This window comes from Lactuca virosa, chromosome 2, assembly GCF_052849685.1.
Source record: "Lactuca virosa cultivar CGN04683 chromosome 2, Lactuca_virosa_CGN04683_v6, whole genome shotgun sequence".
In the NCBI taxonomy this organism is placed as follows: domain Eukaryota; kingdom Viridiplantae; phylum Streptophyta; class Magnoliopsida; order Asterales; family Asteraceae; genus Lactuca; species Lactuca virosa.
The window spans coordinates 63,344,760-63,363,325 of NC_136427.1; the positions used below are offsets into that span (position 1 = coordinate 63,344,760).

The window sequence follows — 18,566 nt, forward strand, 5'->3', positions numbered from 1 at the left end:
TTTATCAAAAAAAATTTGGTACTCCGTATAAAGTTCATTTGAAATATGATAAACCCTTTGCTTTTAATTCATAATTCCGTATTTTGCTTTCACATCATCACCACTAATCATCTAATGTTTCTAAATATTATGATGTGATTGTATTTTTTATGTGTTTGACCGATTGACATTTACTATTATTATTTTGTCTATATAATAATTTTAAACATATATACCGTGGTTTCCACGGGTTATAACCTAGTAACCCTATAAATGAAACACCAACAATCGGTGTTGAATAGAAGCAATGACTTTACGTCAAATTTATGAAATATGAGATTTGGTTTTAGTTTGTCATGAAGCAATCTTTTAAAATGTCATATATTTTCATCCTTTAGATAAAACAAACAAATCAACATTTAACCAATATCAAAGTCAAAGTGTTGTAATTTTTTCATAAATTATGAAAAAACGAAATGTTTTCTTTTGGCAAATATGCAAACCAAAAGCTTCAAACCTCCTCATAGCCATAGGGGGAGAAATATTGGTGCTAATTCTGTCCATAAGCTTTTAAACAAAAAAGGGTAATTAAAGTTAAAACTTGCATAACCAATTATACAAATTGGTCTCATTTCAATGCCCAAATACACATCAAAAGCTCAAAATTCTAACTTCTAAGCTCAAAGATCTCACATTATTGATGCAACAACAAAAAACACCCATAACTCAAATCCATAAAAAAAAAACTCACATGAAACAGATTCAAAGAGCTTTGAGCATGTCATCTGCACCACTGGAAGTGAAAGCCCCACCTTCTTCAAGATTCAATACCTTCACAACACCATCTTCAACAAGCATCGCATACCTCCTTGATCTAACCCCTAATCCAATCGGCTTATCGCTCAAATCCAATTCACACCCAATTGCCTTCGTGAAATCCCCATTTCCATCGCTCAATAGCAACACTTCATCGCCGACTTTCAAATCGGCCTTCCATGCCTTCATCACGAAGGCGTCGTTGACTGAAATACAAGCGATTGTGTCGACGCCCTTTGATTTTAGTTTGCTGGATTTCTCCACGAATCCGGGGAGGTGTTTCTGGGAGCAAGTGGGTGTGAAGGCACCGGGGACGGCGAAGAGGATGGCTTTTTTGGATTTGGTGAGATCGGTTATGGTGGTGGTTTGGAGTTCGCCGTCGGAGTCGAAGTAGGATAAGGTTGCGTCGGGGAGTTTGTCTCCGACGGAGATGGTGGCGGAGATTTTGGGGGTGGTGGAGTATCTGATGGCGTGACGGTGGGTGAGGCGGAGGTTTTTGATGCGAAGGGGAGAAATGGAGGAAGAGAAGGTGAGAGAGCGGTGGTTGGCAGGGAGGAGAGAGGTGGAGGCGGAGGTGAGGTGGGGTTTGGTGGCGGAGGAGAGGAGTCTTGAGAAGGCAAACGAAGCGGTAGCGGCTGCCATTTTTCCCGAAGTGGCGGTGGCGAAGGCGGAGGCGGCGAAGTGGGGTTTATGAGGTTGGTGAAATGGACGGAGGAAACGATGATGAATGAACGAGAGAGACGTTTATCATGTGAAAGAGAGTAGTTGGGAAACCGAAAAGCGAATCTGAGGGCCATATTTGTAATTTATAAAATATCAGGGACTAAATATAACGTTTAATTTAGTAAATTACAAAATTCATCCATCTATTTAATTTATTACCCTTTTCGCTTCAAGAAATACAACATTCTCATTTTGGGTCTACAAAACTTATTTTAATTTTTTTTAAATCGATTATAAAATTTATTTATTAATAACCATTACAAATATTAATAAGATTGAATGTGTGACAAATTTTATTTTATTATTGATATATTATAGGCATTAGTTGTTTTGGTCATGTTGACTAGTATATATCATTTAAACTAATTTATTCTTTCACATTTTTAGGACAAATAAGATTCTATGAGTATATGCTTGGTATGATGATGGATATTCGGATAACACAAAGAGGAAGAGCAACTTGAACAAGAGATCACATATCATACTACGACAAGATAAAGCCAAGTTAATTCATAAAAAGGTAGTAATAACTTTGTATAAAACCGAGTAGTTGAACAAAATAGATCCTTGATTGCAATAAAGATTGGAATCCTAAAAAATTATAAAATTGATACACCCGCAAATTAAGTTTAGTTCAAACTAAGGTTTATGATGACTATTTATTTTAATTCAAAAAATTTAGAGATGTTTTTTAAGGATGAAATGAGATCTATACAAAAAATTGTTACGGTTTTAAGAATACTTTCGATATTATTTAGAAAAATGTTCTAAGGCAACATTATAGCCTGGCTTTGGTATTTTCAGAGTTAATTAAGCACTAAGAAGTAAAAGAATAGTCTTGGATAAATAAACATTGAGTTTAAATTTATTAGTGAGAGCATGATGCATGATACCTTGATGATAAAAGTTGATGCGAGTCACATGACAAGTGAAACTTTATAAAAATGCATTCTAATATGTAATAAATATGGATACGTGTATTCTTGTACGATGACTATGTAAATAGAAACTAAAAAAAATTTATAGTCTTATTCATCATAGTTTATATTCTCATATTTTTGGGATTCCCGTTGCAAAGAATAAATGGATAGAGAAAAGAAGAAAGGGATGAAAATGGAAATATACATTTATTTTTTGAGGCATTAGTAAAAGGACATCATCTTAGAAGGCACCAAGACAAATGTATTACAAAACAATGTATGTTTCGGTGGACCCTTCAGTAAGTTTGACTTCAGTGGTTTCATTAAAATAAGGGCACCGCCTCTTAAAAGCCCAACATTTATCGGCAAGTGTCTTCTTTTAATAACTTACCCAAAACATTAAAGTTCATTTCGGCATGACGATTAGGTAGAAAACAGTTTTTGAGTGTCTACACCACATGCTTAGGATTTTCTTATGATTATCTCTATTGACGATCTTTGCCAACATATATCGCTAGTGGAGTATTGTGTCATCCTCAAGTATCGTCTTATGATCTATTTATTTCCGATTGATGAGACATGCCATGTTTGTCGCAAGGCATGTTTGGATTCCTTTGGGGAACATGCAGTTCAATGTAGAGAGCTTCCGCGTTTCAAGTACCGACACGATCTGGTTAGGGGTGTTCTGTAGTACATATTTAGGTATGCTAGGATTTATGTCAAGAAATAGGCACTTGTGAACTTTCTGAACGACCCATTGGAAGGAAGATCAACACTTAGACCAACTGATGTTTTAACTTTTGGATAGGTTGGAGGGAAGCATGCATGTGTGGATCTAACAGGGGTTTCTCCTCTTGTGGGCTTGAGGAGTGGGGTTTTCACTATGGGGCAAGCTGCTTTAAAAGTTGCATCATGCAAAGTGACAAAGCATGAGAAAGCGTGTTTGGAAAGTCAACACATATTTATACATTTTGCATTTGATACTTTCGGTTTTCTTGCGCCAGATGTTGTGGAGCTCCTCAATAGAGATCCAATGGGTCATGCATAGTAATGTTATAACCCCAAGATCTATGGATGTTGTTTTTAAAACAACTAGTTTTGCCATCCAAAAGGGGTTGCGGCAAAAACAACTAGTTTTGCCATCTAAAAGGGGTTGCGACACAACTTGTTGTTCGTTTATCCGCTATATCTATGTAAAACTTTTATGACCTAATTTCCTTTAGTAGTTGCTTTTTAATATAAGAGTATAGGATAGATATAATAATGTTAGTGAACTTCTCACATGATTGAATCATGTGAAGACGAATGAGTTAAATGTGACACATACATCCGTTGAGTAAATAAGTGTTCATGCTAAGGTCCTTGAAGGGCCCGTTTGATCATCGACAACTATAAAAATATAGCAAGAGAACCTATGGGCTTCTTAGACAAAAGAAAAACAAGAAAAAAGTAAGCCTTCTTTGGTACCTTTAGTCCAATATTAGACAAAGAGCAAGGAGGATATGAAGCACTACTGGGTAGACCATGGCTAGAACCAGGTGGTTCATGACTAGACTAAGAAAAAGATGATAATGTTAGTGTTTCTTTTTTATTTTGGTTGCAGTTTAGATAAAAAGGAAATGACTTGATAGTGATTCTTAAGCCACATTTGGTTTGGGTGTATAATAAGTGAAAACCTGGAAGAATGTGTTGGAAATATTTCCAATTATGTATGTCCTTATACCATTTATGTAACGAAATAAGTTCAAAATATATTGATATTATTTATATCCTAAGTTTTGATTGCACATTATGTCTTAGATTTTTTTTCGAACGGTGGGTTAGTGGTTAGAAGTATCATGAAATCGCCAACGCCTGGGTTAGAACTCAAGACGTTAAATCTAAAAGGCAAAATCTGTACCAAGTGGGCTAGTCCCATATTGTTGAACAAGGATTCAAGTGGATCATGCTTAGATTGATTGTCTGAATTAATTGTAATAAAATACATAATAAGCCAAATGTTGATTTTCCTAAGAGATACACTTTATGTTCGGTATTATTGGGTTGTTTACAAAACAATGGAATGAACACAATTAATAATGTGATGGAATATTATGATTTAAGTTAATTACTGAACAAGGATCCAAGTGGACCACACTTGATTAACCAAAAACGCATACATATGGTATTTAGAAATTTTACCTCAATTGAAGTGGAGATATTTTACTATAGAAACTAATGATCAAAGCAAATGGTTTTATATCGGTACCCATACATAGTAGTGATAAGAACTATTAGAATATGATAGCAACGCAACAAGTTGATTATTCAAACACATGAAAATCATAAACCTAAAGGGGTTTAAAGAAGAATGCAATATTTTTTTCTAGTAATATAAATTTACTTGAAATTCTAATGAGATATGAACCATACTTAGATTCATACTTTGGATTAATCGCTTCCAATATTTGGATATCTAGAGAGTTATTTTGATGCACCAATAAATCATCCTTGCTTAACGTAGCCTACAAGATGAGCTCAAAAGAAGTGTTGTTATATCTTGAAGTCTTTATCATCTAGACTTGACAACAAATATCTTAATGACTACTTTTCTTATTACCTGAGAGGAAAAAGGTTATGAGTTTTCTAGGTTATAAAAAAAATTATGTGGCGGAAAAACTTTTAAACCCTTAAGTTCACATGCAACCTAGAAATGATTTATGTTTTCTCTATTGATTGCAACTAACTATTAATATCAAGAAACCCTAGTATAATTGAAATTACAAGAAGGTTTAGGGTTACATACATTTTGATTAATGTAGCGATTAGTCAACCAAAATCTCCTTTGACTTCCTTGGAAAGCAAGCACCAAAAGTTTGGATGCCTCTAATGGTTTGTACCTAAAACCTTGATAACTATAATACTTGAGGAGGGAGGAGGTGTAACGCCCGTAGATCCGGGCTAGTCAATTTAGAGACGATAAACATCAAAAATGACTTTTTGATGAAAGATTATTTAGAAGGATTAATCTTAACTAGGTTATAGTATATGTTACAAGGATTCCGTACATATAAAGAACGCCGAAATCCGAGTTATAACGAAGAAGTTATGACCTGTCGAAGTTTCGCGACAGAACCGGCACGACACAGCGCGACGTAAATAGTGAATTTACGTTAGAGCGATATTTGACCTTAGTGATCTAAATGAAAGTCGTAGAATACGTTAAACCGAGAGCGTACATAAAAAGAACGTCTAAATCTGACTTCGTATGAGGAAGTTATGATTTTTCGAAGTTTCAGCATTAGCAGTATGCAGCCCGAAACTCGAGATTGAGGTCGAGTGATATTTAGCCAAAACTTTCTAAATGATAATTGAAGATCTCATCAATAGTAGTCCAACGATAAAAAGACAGACGAAAACGGAGTTCAGATGAAGGAGTTATGAATTTCGAACGGAGTTTTCCTGTCTCGGCCTACTAAAAATAATATATTAATAATATATTAAAATTAAAGTCAAAATTAGCCAACGGAGTCTAAACAAGAGTTGTAGAGCATAATCTCACATTCGCGTCGATATAAAGAACGTCGAAAACGGAGTTCGTATGCAAAAGTTATGAATTTCTGAAGTTCGGGCGTGAAACCCCAAAACTGTCAGGGTTCACGACGTGAACTGACTTCTGACGCCTTATGGAGCCTCCAGAGCAAGTGGACGAGTGACGAACGCAGTGACCTACTGTGCTCACGACGTGAACACTTAAAACTCACGACGTGAGTGCAGAAATTTCACCCTATAAATAGAAATCAAGGGTCAGCCGATTTTGGTTGCTCCGTCTCTTCTCTCTCACTCCCGATACTCTCTCTAAGCCCTATTTTAACCCCCTGAAGCCCCGATATCATCCCGAGACCCGAAGCGAGTCCCGAAGCCCCGAAGATCCCGAGGAGAAAGGAGTTTCCGAGCCGAAGCTCTGCCTGCGAGAAGCCAGGTATTTGAAGATATTCTAGTTTCACCGAAGAGCTACTACTCTTAGAGCCGTAGTGCTGTCCGATCATCTTCTGATCAGGTGAGTGTATAGTCCCTTTCATAAACACGATCTTAGTACAAGTATTGGTTGAATGTATTATATCTATGTTATGAGTGAGTGTATAGTTACTTTCTTCTAACATATAAGTATTAAGTATTTGCTACGAAATACGTGTTATGTGTTTATATATTGTTGTTTATTTGAGATAAGCATGGAATGGATGTTTTATATAGGTTTTAAATGAGTTAAACTGTATATGTATGTTATATCTACAAATATGTTGGGTAGAACATGGGTAGACGAATTAGTTGTTGTGTGATGACGGATGAGTTTGAGGATGGGACAAAAGACGAACCTTGGTAGCTATGGATTTAGTACTGTTAGATAAACGTTGGTAGCTATGGACTTAGTACCTACACTGGTAGCTATGGATTTAGTACCCGATGAATGAGCCATATCAGCTATGGAATTAGTGCTTTACGAAAGAACCTTGGCAGCTATTGTCTTAGTGCCAAATAAAGAATCCTGGCAGCTATTGTCTTAGTGCCTAATAAAGAATCCTGGCAGCTATTGTCTTAGTGCCTAATACGGAGTGAACGAATAGATGACTCTTAGGGTAGACCCTTAAGAGTAAGGAAGATAATGGGGATGTGTAATTGGAATGATCGTTTGATGATTGAATATATATATATATATATATATATATATATATATATATATATATATATATATATATATATATATAATATTGTGGGTTGAAAACCCTATATGCTCACCAGGCTCCCAAGCCTGACCCACTCAGTTTTCTTTGTATTACAGGTTGTGGCACAAGAGCATAAGTTGGCTGACGTAACGAGAGATAAGGATTATAGGCCCGTAGTTATAATTAACTGTATAAGGTCTATGTTGTTCTGTTTATGCTTTTGGTCTGTATTGAACATGACATCCCGAGATTTTGTTATATAATGAAAATACATTCCTTTAAAGAAATGATTTGATAAATTCTTATCATGTTTTGTTTTGGGAACAAATTCCGCAACTGTTTTCTGTAAAAGATTACTCTGATTTTAAAAACAAAGCATAAACAAATCGGTCTTTTCTGGCCGTGAAATTGGGGATGTCACAGTTGGTATCAGAGCATTAGTTTAAGCGAACTAGGAATATGGATTTATTTCTAGACTTAAACTTAGAATGCTAAGCGATGATTGTGAGTTGAGTGTTTCCATTATATTTTAGGTAGTACACCTAAATTGACACAGGCACTAGTTTATTTTAGGAGAGATGCCTAAAATGCCTTTAAGTGCTAAATGTTATATGTTTGCCATATATGATATTATTTGTTCGGATCTATGGTCTGTTGCCGACCGGGTCTGGAAACCTTATGTGTTCAGGATTCTAAGCGTACGACTACGATATTAGAACCAGCATGTAAACGTTTCGGAGTAATAAGGAGATTTATACGTCTATAGTAAATAAAACTTTCTTATCTTAAAATTCTCGCCTAAGTACACCAAACGTCTGCTTGGATGTACAAAAGTTATGGTAAAGACTCGTAGAGAATTGAGTAAATGAAGGAAAGGAAAGGCTGATAGTGAATGACACCTATCGGAAGATATCGTAAGAGTGGTATCTTGCCTTTAGTTTATGTCTGATAAAATAACGGAACGTTTAGAGGAGTACGGTACGTCTGAGGTACACCTTCGATTGGCAGGATGGTGGAACGATTGGTGTAATTCTTGAAGTTGTCCCATCGTCTGGAATTTCCATCACCAACCGAGTTGAAGTAGAATTGATGATTGAAGATATGCATGGAAGAAGTCCTAGTAGAGTCTAGGAAAATTTTTATGATTAATTGAACACATTCGTATGTGTTAATTTTTTTTGTGATTTTAGGACTTGGGGACTGCGAGACAATACTTGGGACGAGTATGAGTAGGTGTGAATAGTAGTAGAGATCTATACTACTGGAAGCACAGGACTCACACTTGGATCAGGGAAATTCACAAGGTTACCAAGAAGCTTGTAATTGAGTTCGTTTTTATTTAAGTATGTCGTTACCATTGTTTCGGTAATGACTAAAAAGACGACTGATATTCTGACCCTAGTGGTCATATCAAATTGAGTCCGACTACGATGAGTTTGTTACGTGGTTCAGAGAACCAAGTTGGATGTAACATCTGACTTAAGTCAGAAGATTGAAATCAATGCGATCAATAGCATCACGCTCGTTGTTAATGAAGCTTGTAGCTAGAAATGCTACATGTAAAAATGTGATTATATCACATTAGAATATGAAGGAAGGTATATTCCATTCTGGAATTTGACTCTAAGAGACTTCAGTCTAAGCATTGCATCATATGATGAGAGGTCATTAGAACACGACCCATCGGTCTGTTACAATAGATAAAGGAAAGTATTTATCCTAAGAAGAAGAAGGATTCCACAATAAGGACTTATTTTGTAACTTGGAGGTTATGATTGAAAGTCCAACATAGTACGAAAAGCAGATGCAAGATTGAGCATCGTCTGCAGTCAAGAAGCCCTAGAGTTAGATACTCTTTCGAGGAAACATAGAACTTACAGTTATTACCTAGGATGAAGAGATAACGTATGGAATCATTATACAAGTCCTATTTCGTTGATGATTCTGGGACGTAATCATCCTAAGGGGGAGATAATTGTAACGACCGTAGATCCGGGCTAGTCAATTTAGAGACGATAAGCATCAAAAATGACTTTTTGATGGAAGATTATTTAGAAGGATTAATCTTAACTAGGTTATAGTATATGTTACAAGGATTCCGTATATATAAAGAACGCCGAAATCCGAGTTATAACGAAGAAGTTATGACCTGTCGAAGTTTCGCAACAGAACCGGCACGACACAGCGCGACGTAAATAGTGAATTTACGTTAGAGCGATATTTGACCTTAGCGATCTAAATGAAAGTCGTATAATACGTTAAACCGAGAGCGTGCATAAAAAGAACGTCTAAATCTGACTTCGTATGAGGAAGTTATGATTTTTTGAAGTTTCAGCATTAGCAGTATGCAGCCCGAAACTCGAGATTGAGGTCGAGTGATATTTAGCCAAAACTTTCTAAATGAGAATTGAAGATCTCATCAATAGTAGTCCAACGATAAAAAGACAGACGAAAACGGAGTTCAGATGAAGGAGTTATGAATTTCGAACAGAGTTTTCCTGTCCCGGCCTACTCAAAATAATATATTAATAATATATTAAAATTAAAGTCAAAATTAGCCAACGTATTCTAAACTAGAGTTGTAGAGCATAATCTCACCTTCGCGTCGATATAAAGAACGTCAAAAACGGAGTTCGTATGCGAAAGTTATGAATTTTTGAAGTTCGGGCGCGAAACCCCAAAACTGTCAGGGTTCACGACGTGAACTGACTTCTGACGCCTTCTGGAGCCTCCAGAGCAAGTGCACGAGTGACGAACGCAGTGACCTACTGTGCTCACGACGTGAACACTTAAAACTCACGACGTGAGTGCATAAATTTCACCCTATAAATAGAAATCAAGGGTCAGCCGATTTTGGTTGCTCCGTCTCTTCTCTCTCACTCCCGATACTCTCTCTAAGCCCTATTTTAACCCTCCGAAGCCCCGATATCATCCCGAGACCCGAAGCGAGTCCCGAAGCCCCGAAGATCCCAAGGAGAAAGGAGTTTCCGAGCCGAAGCTCTGCCTGCGAGAAGCCAGGTATTTGAAGATATTCTAGTTTCACCGAAGAGCTACTACTCTTAGAGCCGTAGTGCTGTCCGATCATCTTCTGATCAGGTGAGTGTATAGTCCCTTTCATAAACACGATCTTAGTACAAGTATTGGTTGAATGTATTATATCTATGTTATGAGTGAGTGTATAGTTACTTTCTTCTAACATATAAGTATTAAGTATTTGCTACGAAATACGTGTTATGTGTTTATATATTGTTGTTTATTTGAGATAAGCATGGAATGGATGTTTTATATAGGTTTTAAATGAGTTAAAGTGTATATGTATGTTATATCTACAAATATGTTGGGTAGAACATGGGTAGACGAATTAGTTGGTGTGTGATGACGGATGAGTTTGAGGATGGGACGAAAGACGAACCTTGGTAGCTATGGATTTAGTATTGTTAGATAAACGTTGGTAGCTATGGACTTAGTACCTACACTGGTAGCTATGGATTTAGTACCCGATGAATGAGCCATAGCAGCTATGGAATTAGTGCTTTACGAAAGAACCTTGGCAGCTATTGTCTTAGTGCCAAATAAAGAATCCTGGCAGCTATTGTCTTAGTGCCTAATAAAGAATCCTGGCAGCTATTGTCTTAGTGCCTAATACGAAGTGAACGAATAGATGACTCTTAGGGTAGACCCTTAAGAGTAAGGAAGATAATGGGGATGGGTAATTGGAATGATCGTTTGATGATTGAATATATATATATATATATATATATATATATATATATATATATATATATATATATATATATATATATATATATATATATATATATATATATATATGTATAAGATATAATATTGTGGGTATATGCTCATTGGGCTCCCAAGCCTGACCTACTCAGTTTTCTTTGTATTACAGGTTGTGGCACAAGAGCATAAGTTGGCTGACGTAACGAGAGATAAGGATTATAGGCCTGTAGTTATAATTAACTGTGTAAGGTCTATGTTGTTTTGTTTATGCTTTTGGTCTGTATTGAACATGACATCCCGAGATTTTGTTATATAATGAAAATACATTTCTTTAAAGAAATGATTTGATAAATTCTTATCATGTTTTGTTTTGGGAACAAATTCCACAACTGTTTTCTGTAAAAGATTACTATGATTTTAAAAACAAAGCATAAACAAATCGGTCTTTTCTGGCCGTGAAATTGGGGATGTCACAGGAGGCTTGAAGCAAATTTCAGCTCTATGAGGCTTAATAAGAGTGGACGAAAATATGAGACCCTAGGGGTCCTATTTATAGCTGATAAGGAAGCCTTGGATAACCCTAATTTGAATATAATAATATTATTTCAAATATGGTAATTATCCAACTCCTTAATTATGAATAAGGATCATTCTAGAAACCATAAAGCCATGACCAAAAACCGACCATGCTAGGAGGGTTCTAGAATCTCTCTTTTGTTCAACTATTAAACAATTACAGCTTAGTACCTACACTTCCAATTAATTCTAATTAACCCATAATTAATTCCAATTAATTTCTGTTAATTATAAATTAATTATAACAATTTCAAATTAATATATTAATCATATAACATATCAATAAATCATTTGCTACAATTTATTAACCATAGAATAAATTAACAAAATAGCAAACAGTCTCCCACTTGGATAAGTTTGTAACTATAATTGCAAGTATAGACCTTGAAGTAAACAACAAAGAGTGTTTTCCAAAGTCACTGCCAAACTCTGATTCAAATCAGTTGTCGGTCCTAAGATAAGTGATCAGTTATCCTTTCGTTCTTCAAGATATTGTATGGACACGAGATATGGATCATAATCAATCTCATTGTCCAAGATTATGTTTCTCAATTTCCCTCTTTGTAAAGACTTTATTTGACATCAATTTAACACATCAATTAGTCTTGGCTGGGCCCAACACTTATAATGTCAACATCAAATCATCAAGGGGCCCAATGATATCGCTTTTCTTGTCAGGGCAAAAGGAACGAATAAACTTTGACTACTGTTAGGGGCAGGATCCCAGAATTATATTCAGGATCATTAATATTTCTGAAGCCTCAGGATCCTTAAACATACCTCAGGATCCTATTATTATCATTAATATTTCCTAACACTTATAACAACTATTTTCTTCTTTCTTTTTCTCACATGTGCAGAATTAGTCAACATAAGACTCATTCTCAACGTAGAATCACTTCAACCAAGCTTAAAACCCAGGAATACCGAGTCAATCAACATGCAAATACTTGTTCAAGGAGGATCCCGGAAATATCAGACTTCTTGTTATTTACCTTAGACTATAAATAACACCTTTAAATCGCACACTACACACAGAAAAAGCTCTATTATTTCACTTGTACTCGTATTATCTTCATTATCACTGTAAACCTACTTTGAAATTAATAAACATAACAAGACAGGTGATCATTATCACCTCCCAAGGTTTTATGTCGGAGATCCTAGTAAGGATCAAGGGCTTTCCTTGTAAACTCGCTTGTGTCATTTATACTCCATTAGCATATTCATTTTGATCACACCACCACAGCCTCTCATACAATTTGGTTGATTTTCATTAGATTGATTTTTGACCAAAACAATTTGGTGCAAGCCGTGGGACCGTGGTTTTCACAATCGTTCACAAATCGTGTCTACCCAAACAATCTTATCCTCTTCCTCCATTCCTCTTATTTCCTCGACAAACCTTCCACCACCTCCAGACGGAGCTCCCAACAAGACTTCAGAGGCACTAAAGAAAAACACCTCTCCGATCACTACCCAAGGATTTCAGGATCCTCCTATAGTGATTTCCAACAACGAGCTCTTCGCTATGATGAAGAGACTGGAACGTCAGGATACTCAGTAGTAAGAAGACAACATGACGGTGCATAAGGAAACAGAGAGGACGAGGAAAGAGATCTACAAACACCAAGAAGCCACACCCCTAATATTGCAACCCAAGATCCTGAACTTTGACAATACAGGATCCTCATGAAATCTTCGGGAGATAGGATCCTCAACGCTATCCCTGACTCCTGCTTGGGGTGCAGCTCAAAATGAGCGAACTCATGCGATCCAGTACCAGTGTCGTTATTTCTGCCGATCTTTTGGTTATGGTTGTTCAGGATGAGGATGAGTCTGGTGACTGTTTGGGATTTAGTGGCCTTGTCATTTTGGGTTTGAATGGTGCGAACCTAGGTGAGTTAGTTGATTTTGAGGTCCCGAGGGCCTTGCTCAAAGTAGTGTCAGTTGAGTCGTGAGACTCAATAAGGAAGCAGTTGTCGTGATCAGATCGAGGATTTCAACCGAAAGATGAGTGATTGGCAGATGGATTGGAATGTATCTATCTATGGCAAGGGTTATATCCTTCCAGTTTTCTGAGTTCAGAGGAAGGAGTGAGCAGCCTGTGACTTTCAGAGTTAGGATGTAAACCCACATGAGACTAGTTGGCTGTGGTTCTTGGCGGAAATATGGCAGTGTGGAGATGCATAGGAGGATTGTTGTGGTATGGATGCCTTGCGATGAGACCAAGGGTTTACTTCTTCAGATATAGGCAGGTCAGGTGTTGTTTGATGGTTTCAAGTGACCAGGGAGGGGAATTAGGAGCGACAACTTTTGTTGTATTTGATATATATCCTGACTATGAGGATAATGCCTTTGGTATTTGTGAATGATTCTCGCGTTGATCCAACGGCTGGAGGTTTGCAGACGATGAGTGTAGTGGTCAACTTGTTCAAGATAGGGAGTTGGCATTATAAATGAACTGTCAGAATTATAGCGGTGCATCTGCATGGGATTCTTGATATTAGATGCAGTCGTGGTTAGAAAGTTCCCGAGGTCTCCATATGAGATTCTGAATCTCCTTGGGTTTGCTTGGTCTTTATCTAGAAGATCATCTTGCATTGTGTTATATATATATATATATATATATATATATATATATATATATATATATATATATATATATGTATATATATATATATATATATATATATATATATATATCCCAAGGGTCAAGGATGCTATGAATTTGGGCGAGCTGGCTTAGGTTTTGGTCTGTTTGCAACGTCAGTTGGTGGTGGTTCGAACCATAAGTGGGGGAGAGCTGGATATTCTGCTTGGGTTACCCAGGCTGGATATTCCTTCAAAAACAAAACAGAAAACCCTTGCATGCTACTATACATTTTGAAATTCACTAATAGGGTTAGAATAATCATACCTTGATCGCTATATAGTAATAGCAATTCAAATCTTTGTGTTGTTGAAGCCTTGAGAGTAAGCGTCACAAATGGCACGCCTCTAATGGTTCACACCCAACACTAGCTATGGAGGATGATTGAGAAAGAGGATAAGGCTTGAAATTTTCGGTTGGATCTCTTCTAAAGAGGGTTGGCCGAAAATCATAGAGTTATACCCTATTTATAGTGTAGTCAAGAAACCCTGGATAAGCCCAAATCCAAGTTTATCTTAAACCGGGTAATTATCCACTTTCATGTTTATCCACTAGAGATTATTCTAGAAACCCTTAGGCTCCAAGAAACCGTATCAACCTTATGGACGGTTCTATATTACCTCTTTATCAACTATTAAACAATTACAATTCAGTCCCTGCACTTTTAATTAATTCTTTTAATCCTGAAATTAATTCCAATTTATTTCTGATTAAATATTACTATTTCAAATTAATATATTATTCTCATAATATATTAACAAATAATTTTTTTTCAATTTATAAATAAAATAATAAATTAACCTCATTCTCCAAAATAATTTGTCCAGTTGCTAGTTTTGAGGGCAACCCAATCCAACAGTCTCCCACTTGGATAAGTCTAACAACTATAGTTTCTAGTATCTTCTTCAAAAATAGATCAGCAAATTATAGCTCTCAAAACTGTTGTCGAACTCTGACCCAGTCAATTACGTGTCCTAAGATAAGTGATCAAATATTCCTCTGTTCTACAAGATATCGTACAGACATGAGACATGGATTATAATCAATCTCATTGTCCAAGTTTTGTTTCCCGATTTATGATTTATGACGACTGAAATCAGATTACCAATTGAACACATCAGTTCAGTCCAGGCTTGGCCAAGCGCTTTAAATGTCGACATCAAATCATCGAAGGGCCCATAAATATTGCTTTTCTCGTTAGGGCAAAAGGAACGGATAAACTTCGACTTATATGCTTGCACTATTCACTCATCAAATCACGCACAACAAAATGTTTTATAACATCAAGTTACTGATGCGTTTACGTATTATCAATGCACAACTAACTTGTAAATAACAACTCATATATCTCCGTTTCAAGAATATAAGATATTATCGTCTCAAAATTACTTGTGATAAAATCCAGGAAGTAATTCTCTGAGCATGGGTTATTTCACAATACCAGATTCTTGTCACTACTAGAGTGCGTTAGAGTTCAACCTTAAATGCAATGATCTTTTGTAATGTCGAGGCTTCAAAGTCACATAGACTTAGCCAACGATATCACAAATTGTTCCATTAAAACTTTGTTACTTAAAACAATTCGAAGGTAACAAAGTCTCAAATTCAAGGTACACACCCTGAACACCTTCCTTGCATTAAAGTTTCCAACTCACATGCATATTTTAATAAACAAGTCCCTCCATGGAAACATTTCCATATTCCCATATGACCATTATTTCTGAACAAGAGTCACCTCAACTCAGAATTATGTCAATATGGTCCGTCCAAATTAATATTATACTTACGACTGTCCACAAGCAACCAATCCTTTGGTAAAACCTCAAAATATTCTTGACAATTGTTTAATAACTTTAGTCACACCAAGTTCTAGTCCTTTTTCCCTCTCAATGCCCAAGGCATTTGGAAAAACAGAACAAGTGAATATTATAGCATATGTAATCAATGTTGGGTTTAGTATACTACAACATCCTATGGTGCACATACAACCCTAAATACCTTGGATCTATGTTTTCACAAATTATACATGCAAATGGTTTCCAAGGCATTAATCCTATAACTAGCATGCAATTTGACATAAACAATACAAGATACTAGTTAGAGTAACATACCTTTTATGTGGCTTGAAGTCTTGATGTATTTTGTGACAACCGTCAATTTTTGGCCAAGTCAAAGTCAACCAAAGTCAACGAGTCAAACCGGTCAACTCATCTAACCCTTTTACATTAGGGTTTTCATTATGTTCTTATTGAACAACTCGCAATCTTAATACAAAGTATCACTTAGAGTTTTCATGTGTTCGGAAATTCTAAACCCTAATCAGGGCAAGTGATGAAACTACTCGATAAAACATTATTCCTTAACCATCCGGGGCATATAACAATCATAACGAGACTTAACGGGATGTACAAACCTTGCGTTGCGAAGCCAAACACTCAAAAAGGTCACAAAAGAAGTCTCTCCCAATCTCTTTCACTCTAACTCTCCCAAAACTCTCTAAGTAGGAGAAATCGCTACAAGTGTGTGTAATCTCTTCCAAATCTCTCTCTGTATGAGAAATCTCTCCAAGTGTGTGAAATCTCTCCCAAATCTCTCCAAGTGTGTGTAATCTCTCTCAAATCTCTCTCTGTATGAGAAATCTCTCCAAGTGTGTGAAATCTCTCCCAAACCTCTCCAAGTATGTGAAATCTCTCTCAAATCTCTCTCTGTATGAGAAACCTCTCCAAGTATGTGAAATCTCTCTCAAATGTCTCTCTGTATGAGAAATCTCTCTAAGTATGTGAAATCTCTCCCAAATCTCTCTCTGTATGGGAAATCTCTCCAAGAATGTGAAATCTCTCCCAAATCTCTCTCTGTATGTCAAATCTCTCTCTGTATGTCAAATCTCTCCCAAATCTCTCTCAAAATCTCTCTCAACTTTTTATAATCACTCGGGGTATCCCGACCCTCGAATTTGACGAAAACAGCTCGAAAACGGAAGTCTACGCGAAAAACAGCCTTAAGGAGCCGAAACTCCTCTTAGGAACCGAAACTCCTCTTAGAGCCGAACCTCCTGAGAACCGAAACCCTCTCAACCGAAATGGACCGAGCGGTCGGTCTATTTCGGTCCCCTGAAAATTTCGAGCCGAGACCTGACCTTCGGCTCTCCCTTCCTACCTTCGGTCCGAGAAGACTTCCCACCTTCTGTCCGAGGAGCGAGCCTGCGCAGCCGAAGCCCTCCACTCTCGGTCCCTTCTGATGAGCAGCCTGCGAGACCTCTCGGTTCCCATGCACAACCGAGCCTCGCCTTCGGTTCTATGCTCCTAAGGAGCCGAACCTGTGCACCTTCGGCCCTGAAGTTCGGATTTCAGCAATTCCTACCCGGTTTTCAATATTTTTAGCGTTTTAAGCCCGTTTTTTCGTGATTTTAACGCGGGATTTTCACCCAAACTCGTATTTTAACATAATAAACCCCAAATATTCATATTTTAACTATATTTTGGGGAAAATCCTTGCCTAAGAATAAAATCTAATTGGTGAGATATTTAGGTGGAGTGTTGACTTATCCTTTGAACAAGGACACAAGCAACCTCCCCATACCTTCATAGTACAACCCCTAGTCACTATTCACCCATACCTAGTCAATCATTGTCCTTTTCCCACTCTTTTTCAGCCATAATCTTGAACAAAAGCTGGAGATATCCTCCTCTCTCCTCCCACTTTATTCACTCTTTCTTAAGAAGAACAAACACCTCTCTTCCACTTTCTCTCTCTAAAAATTCGAGATTCAAAGGCTGGTCTTGGGTTTTTCCTCCACATTTGGTAAGTATCTTCCTCCTACACTTAGATATTCTACTATCCTTCATCCAAATCATAGATTGCTTACACAAATATCGTGATATTTGTGTTAGATCTTCAAATCTTCAAGCATCTCCCAAGTGTTCTTGAGTTGAGCACTTCTTTTCTCCATCATCCATCTACTGAAATCACTCAAGGTGAGTTCATACCCCTAAACTCATTTAACAACCTTCATCAGAAAAGTTCAACTCCATTCACGGACTGTTTTGGTCAACTTAAACATTTTATTTTTTAAAACTGTATTAGTTGCAAATAGTTCAGGTTCCCACCTTTAAAATGACTACTTGCACATCACCATACGATTTTTCTACGATTTATGGTGATTTTTACAAAACTGCCTATCATTTCAAGAACGAATTCGGACCAGTCTGTGAATGTGAACATTTTAACACAAGTTAAAGACTTCCAAAAATCATAATAAAAATTATGGATAAACTAGACACATTTTATGAACTCTCAAAATTTACGGATTCAGTTTTTGACTTCGTATGATTTTTCTAAAACAATGCAGAAAGCTTAAAAACTAGTTAACAACTTATAACTTTCATAACACTTTGTATGATGTTGAGCAAAGTGTATAACAATAGGTTCTAAATATTGAATGTATTTTCTTGTTAGTTT

At 36.6% G+C, this 18,566-nt stretch overlaps 1 protein-coding gene across 1 annotated transcript; it reads right to left on the reverse strand.

Annotated features, from left to right (window-relative positions):
- Positions 1–564: 564 nt before the first annotated feature.
- Positions 565–1,552, reverse strand: LOC145159134 (peroxiredoxin-2E-1, chloroplastic-like). Its single transcript, XM_079078047.1, has one exon. The coding sequence runs from the start codon at positions 1,435–1,437 to the stop codon at positions 742–744; it is 696 nt and encodes a 231-aa protein (XP_078934173.1). The 5' UTR covers positions 1,438–1,552; the 3' UTR covers positions 565–741.
- Between the last annotated feature and the right edge of the window lie 17,014 nt (positions 1,553–18,566).

Excerpts from the sequence above, each read along its gene's own strand:
- LOC145159134 (XM_079078047.1), bottom strand. The coding sequence starts at position 1,437 with ATGGCAGCCGCTACCGCTTCGTTTGCCTTCTCAAGACTCCTCTCCTCC.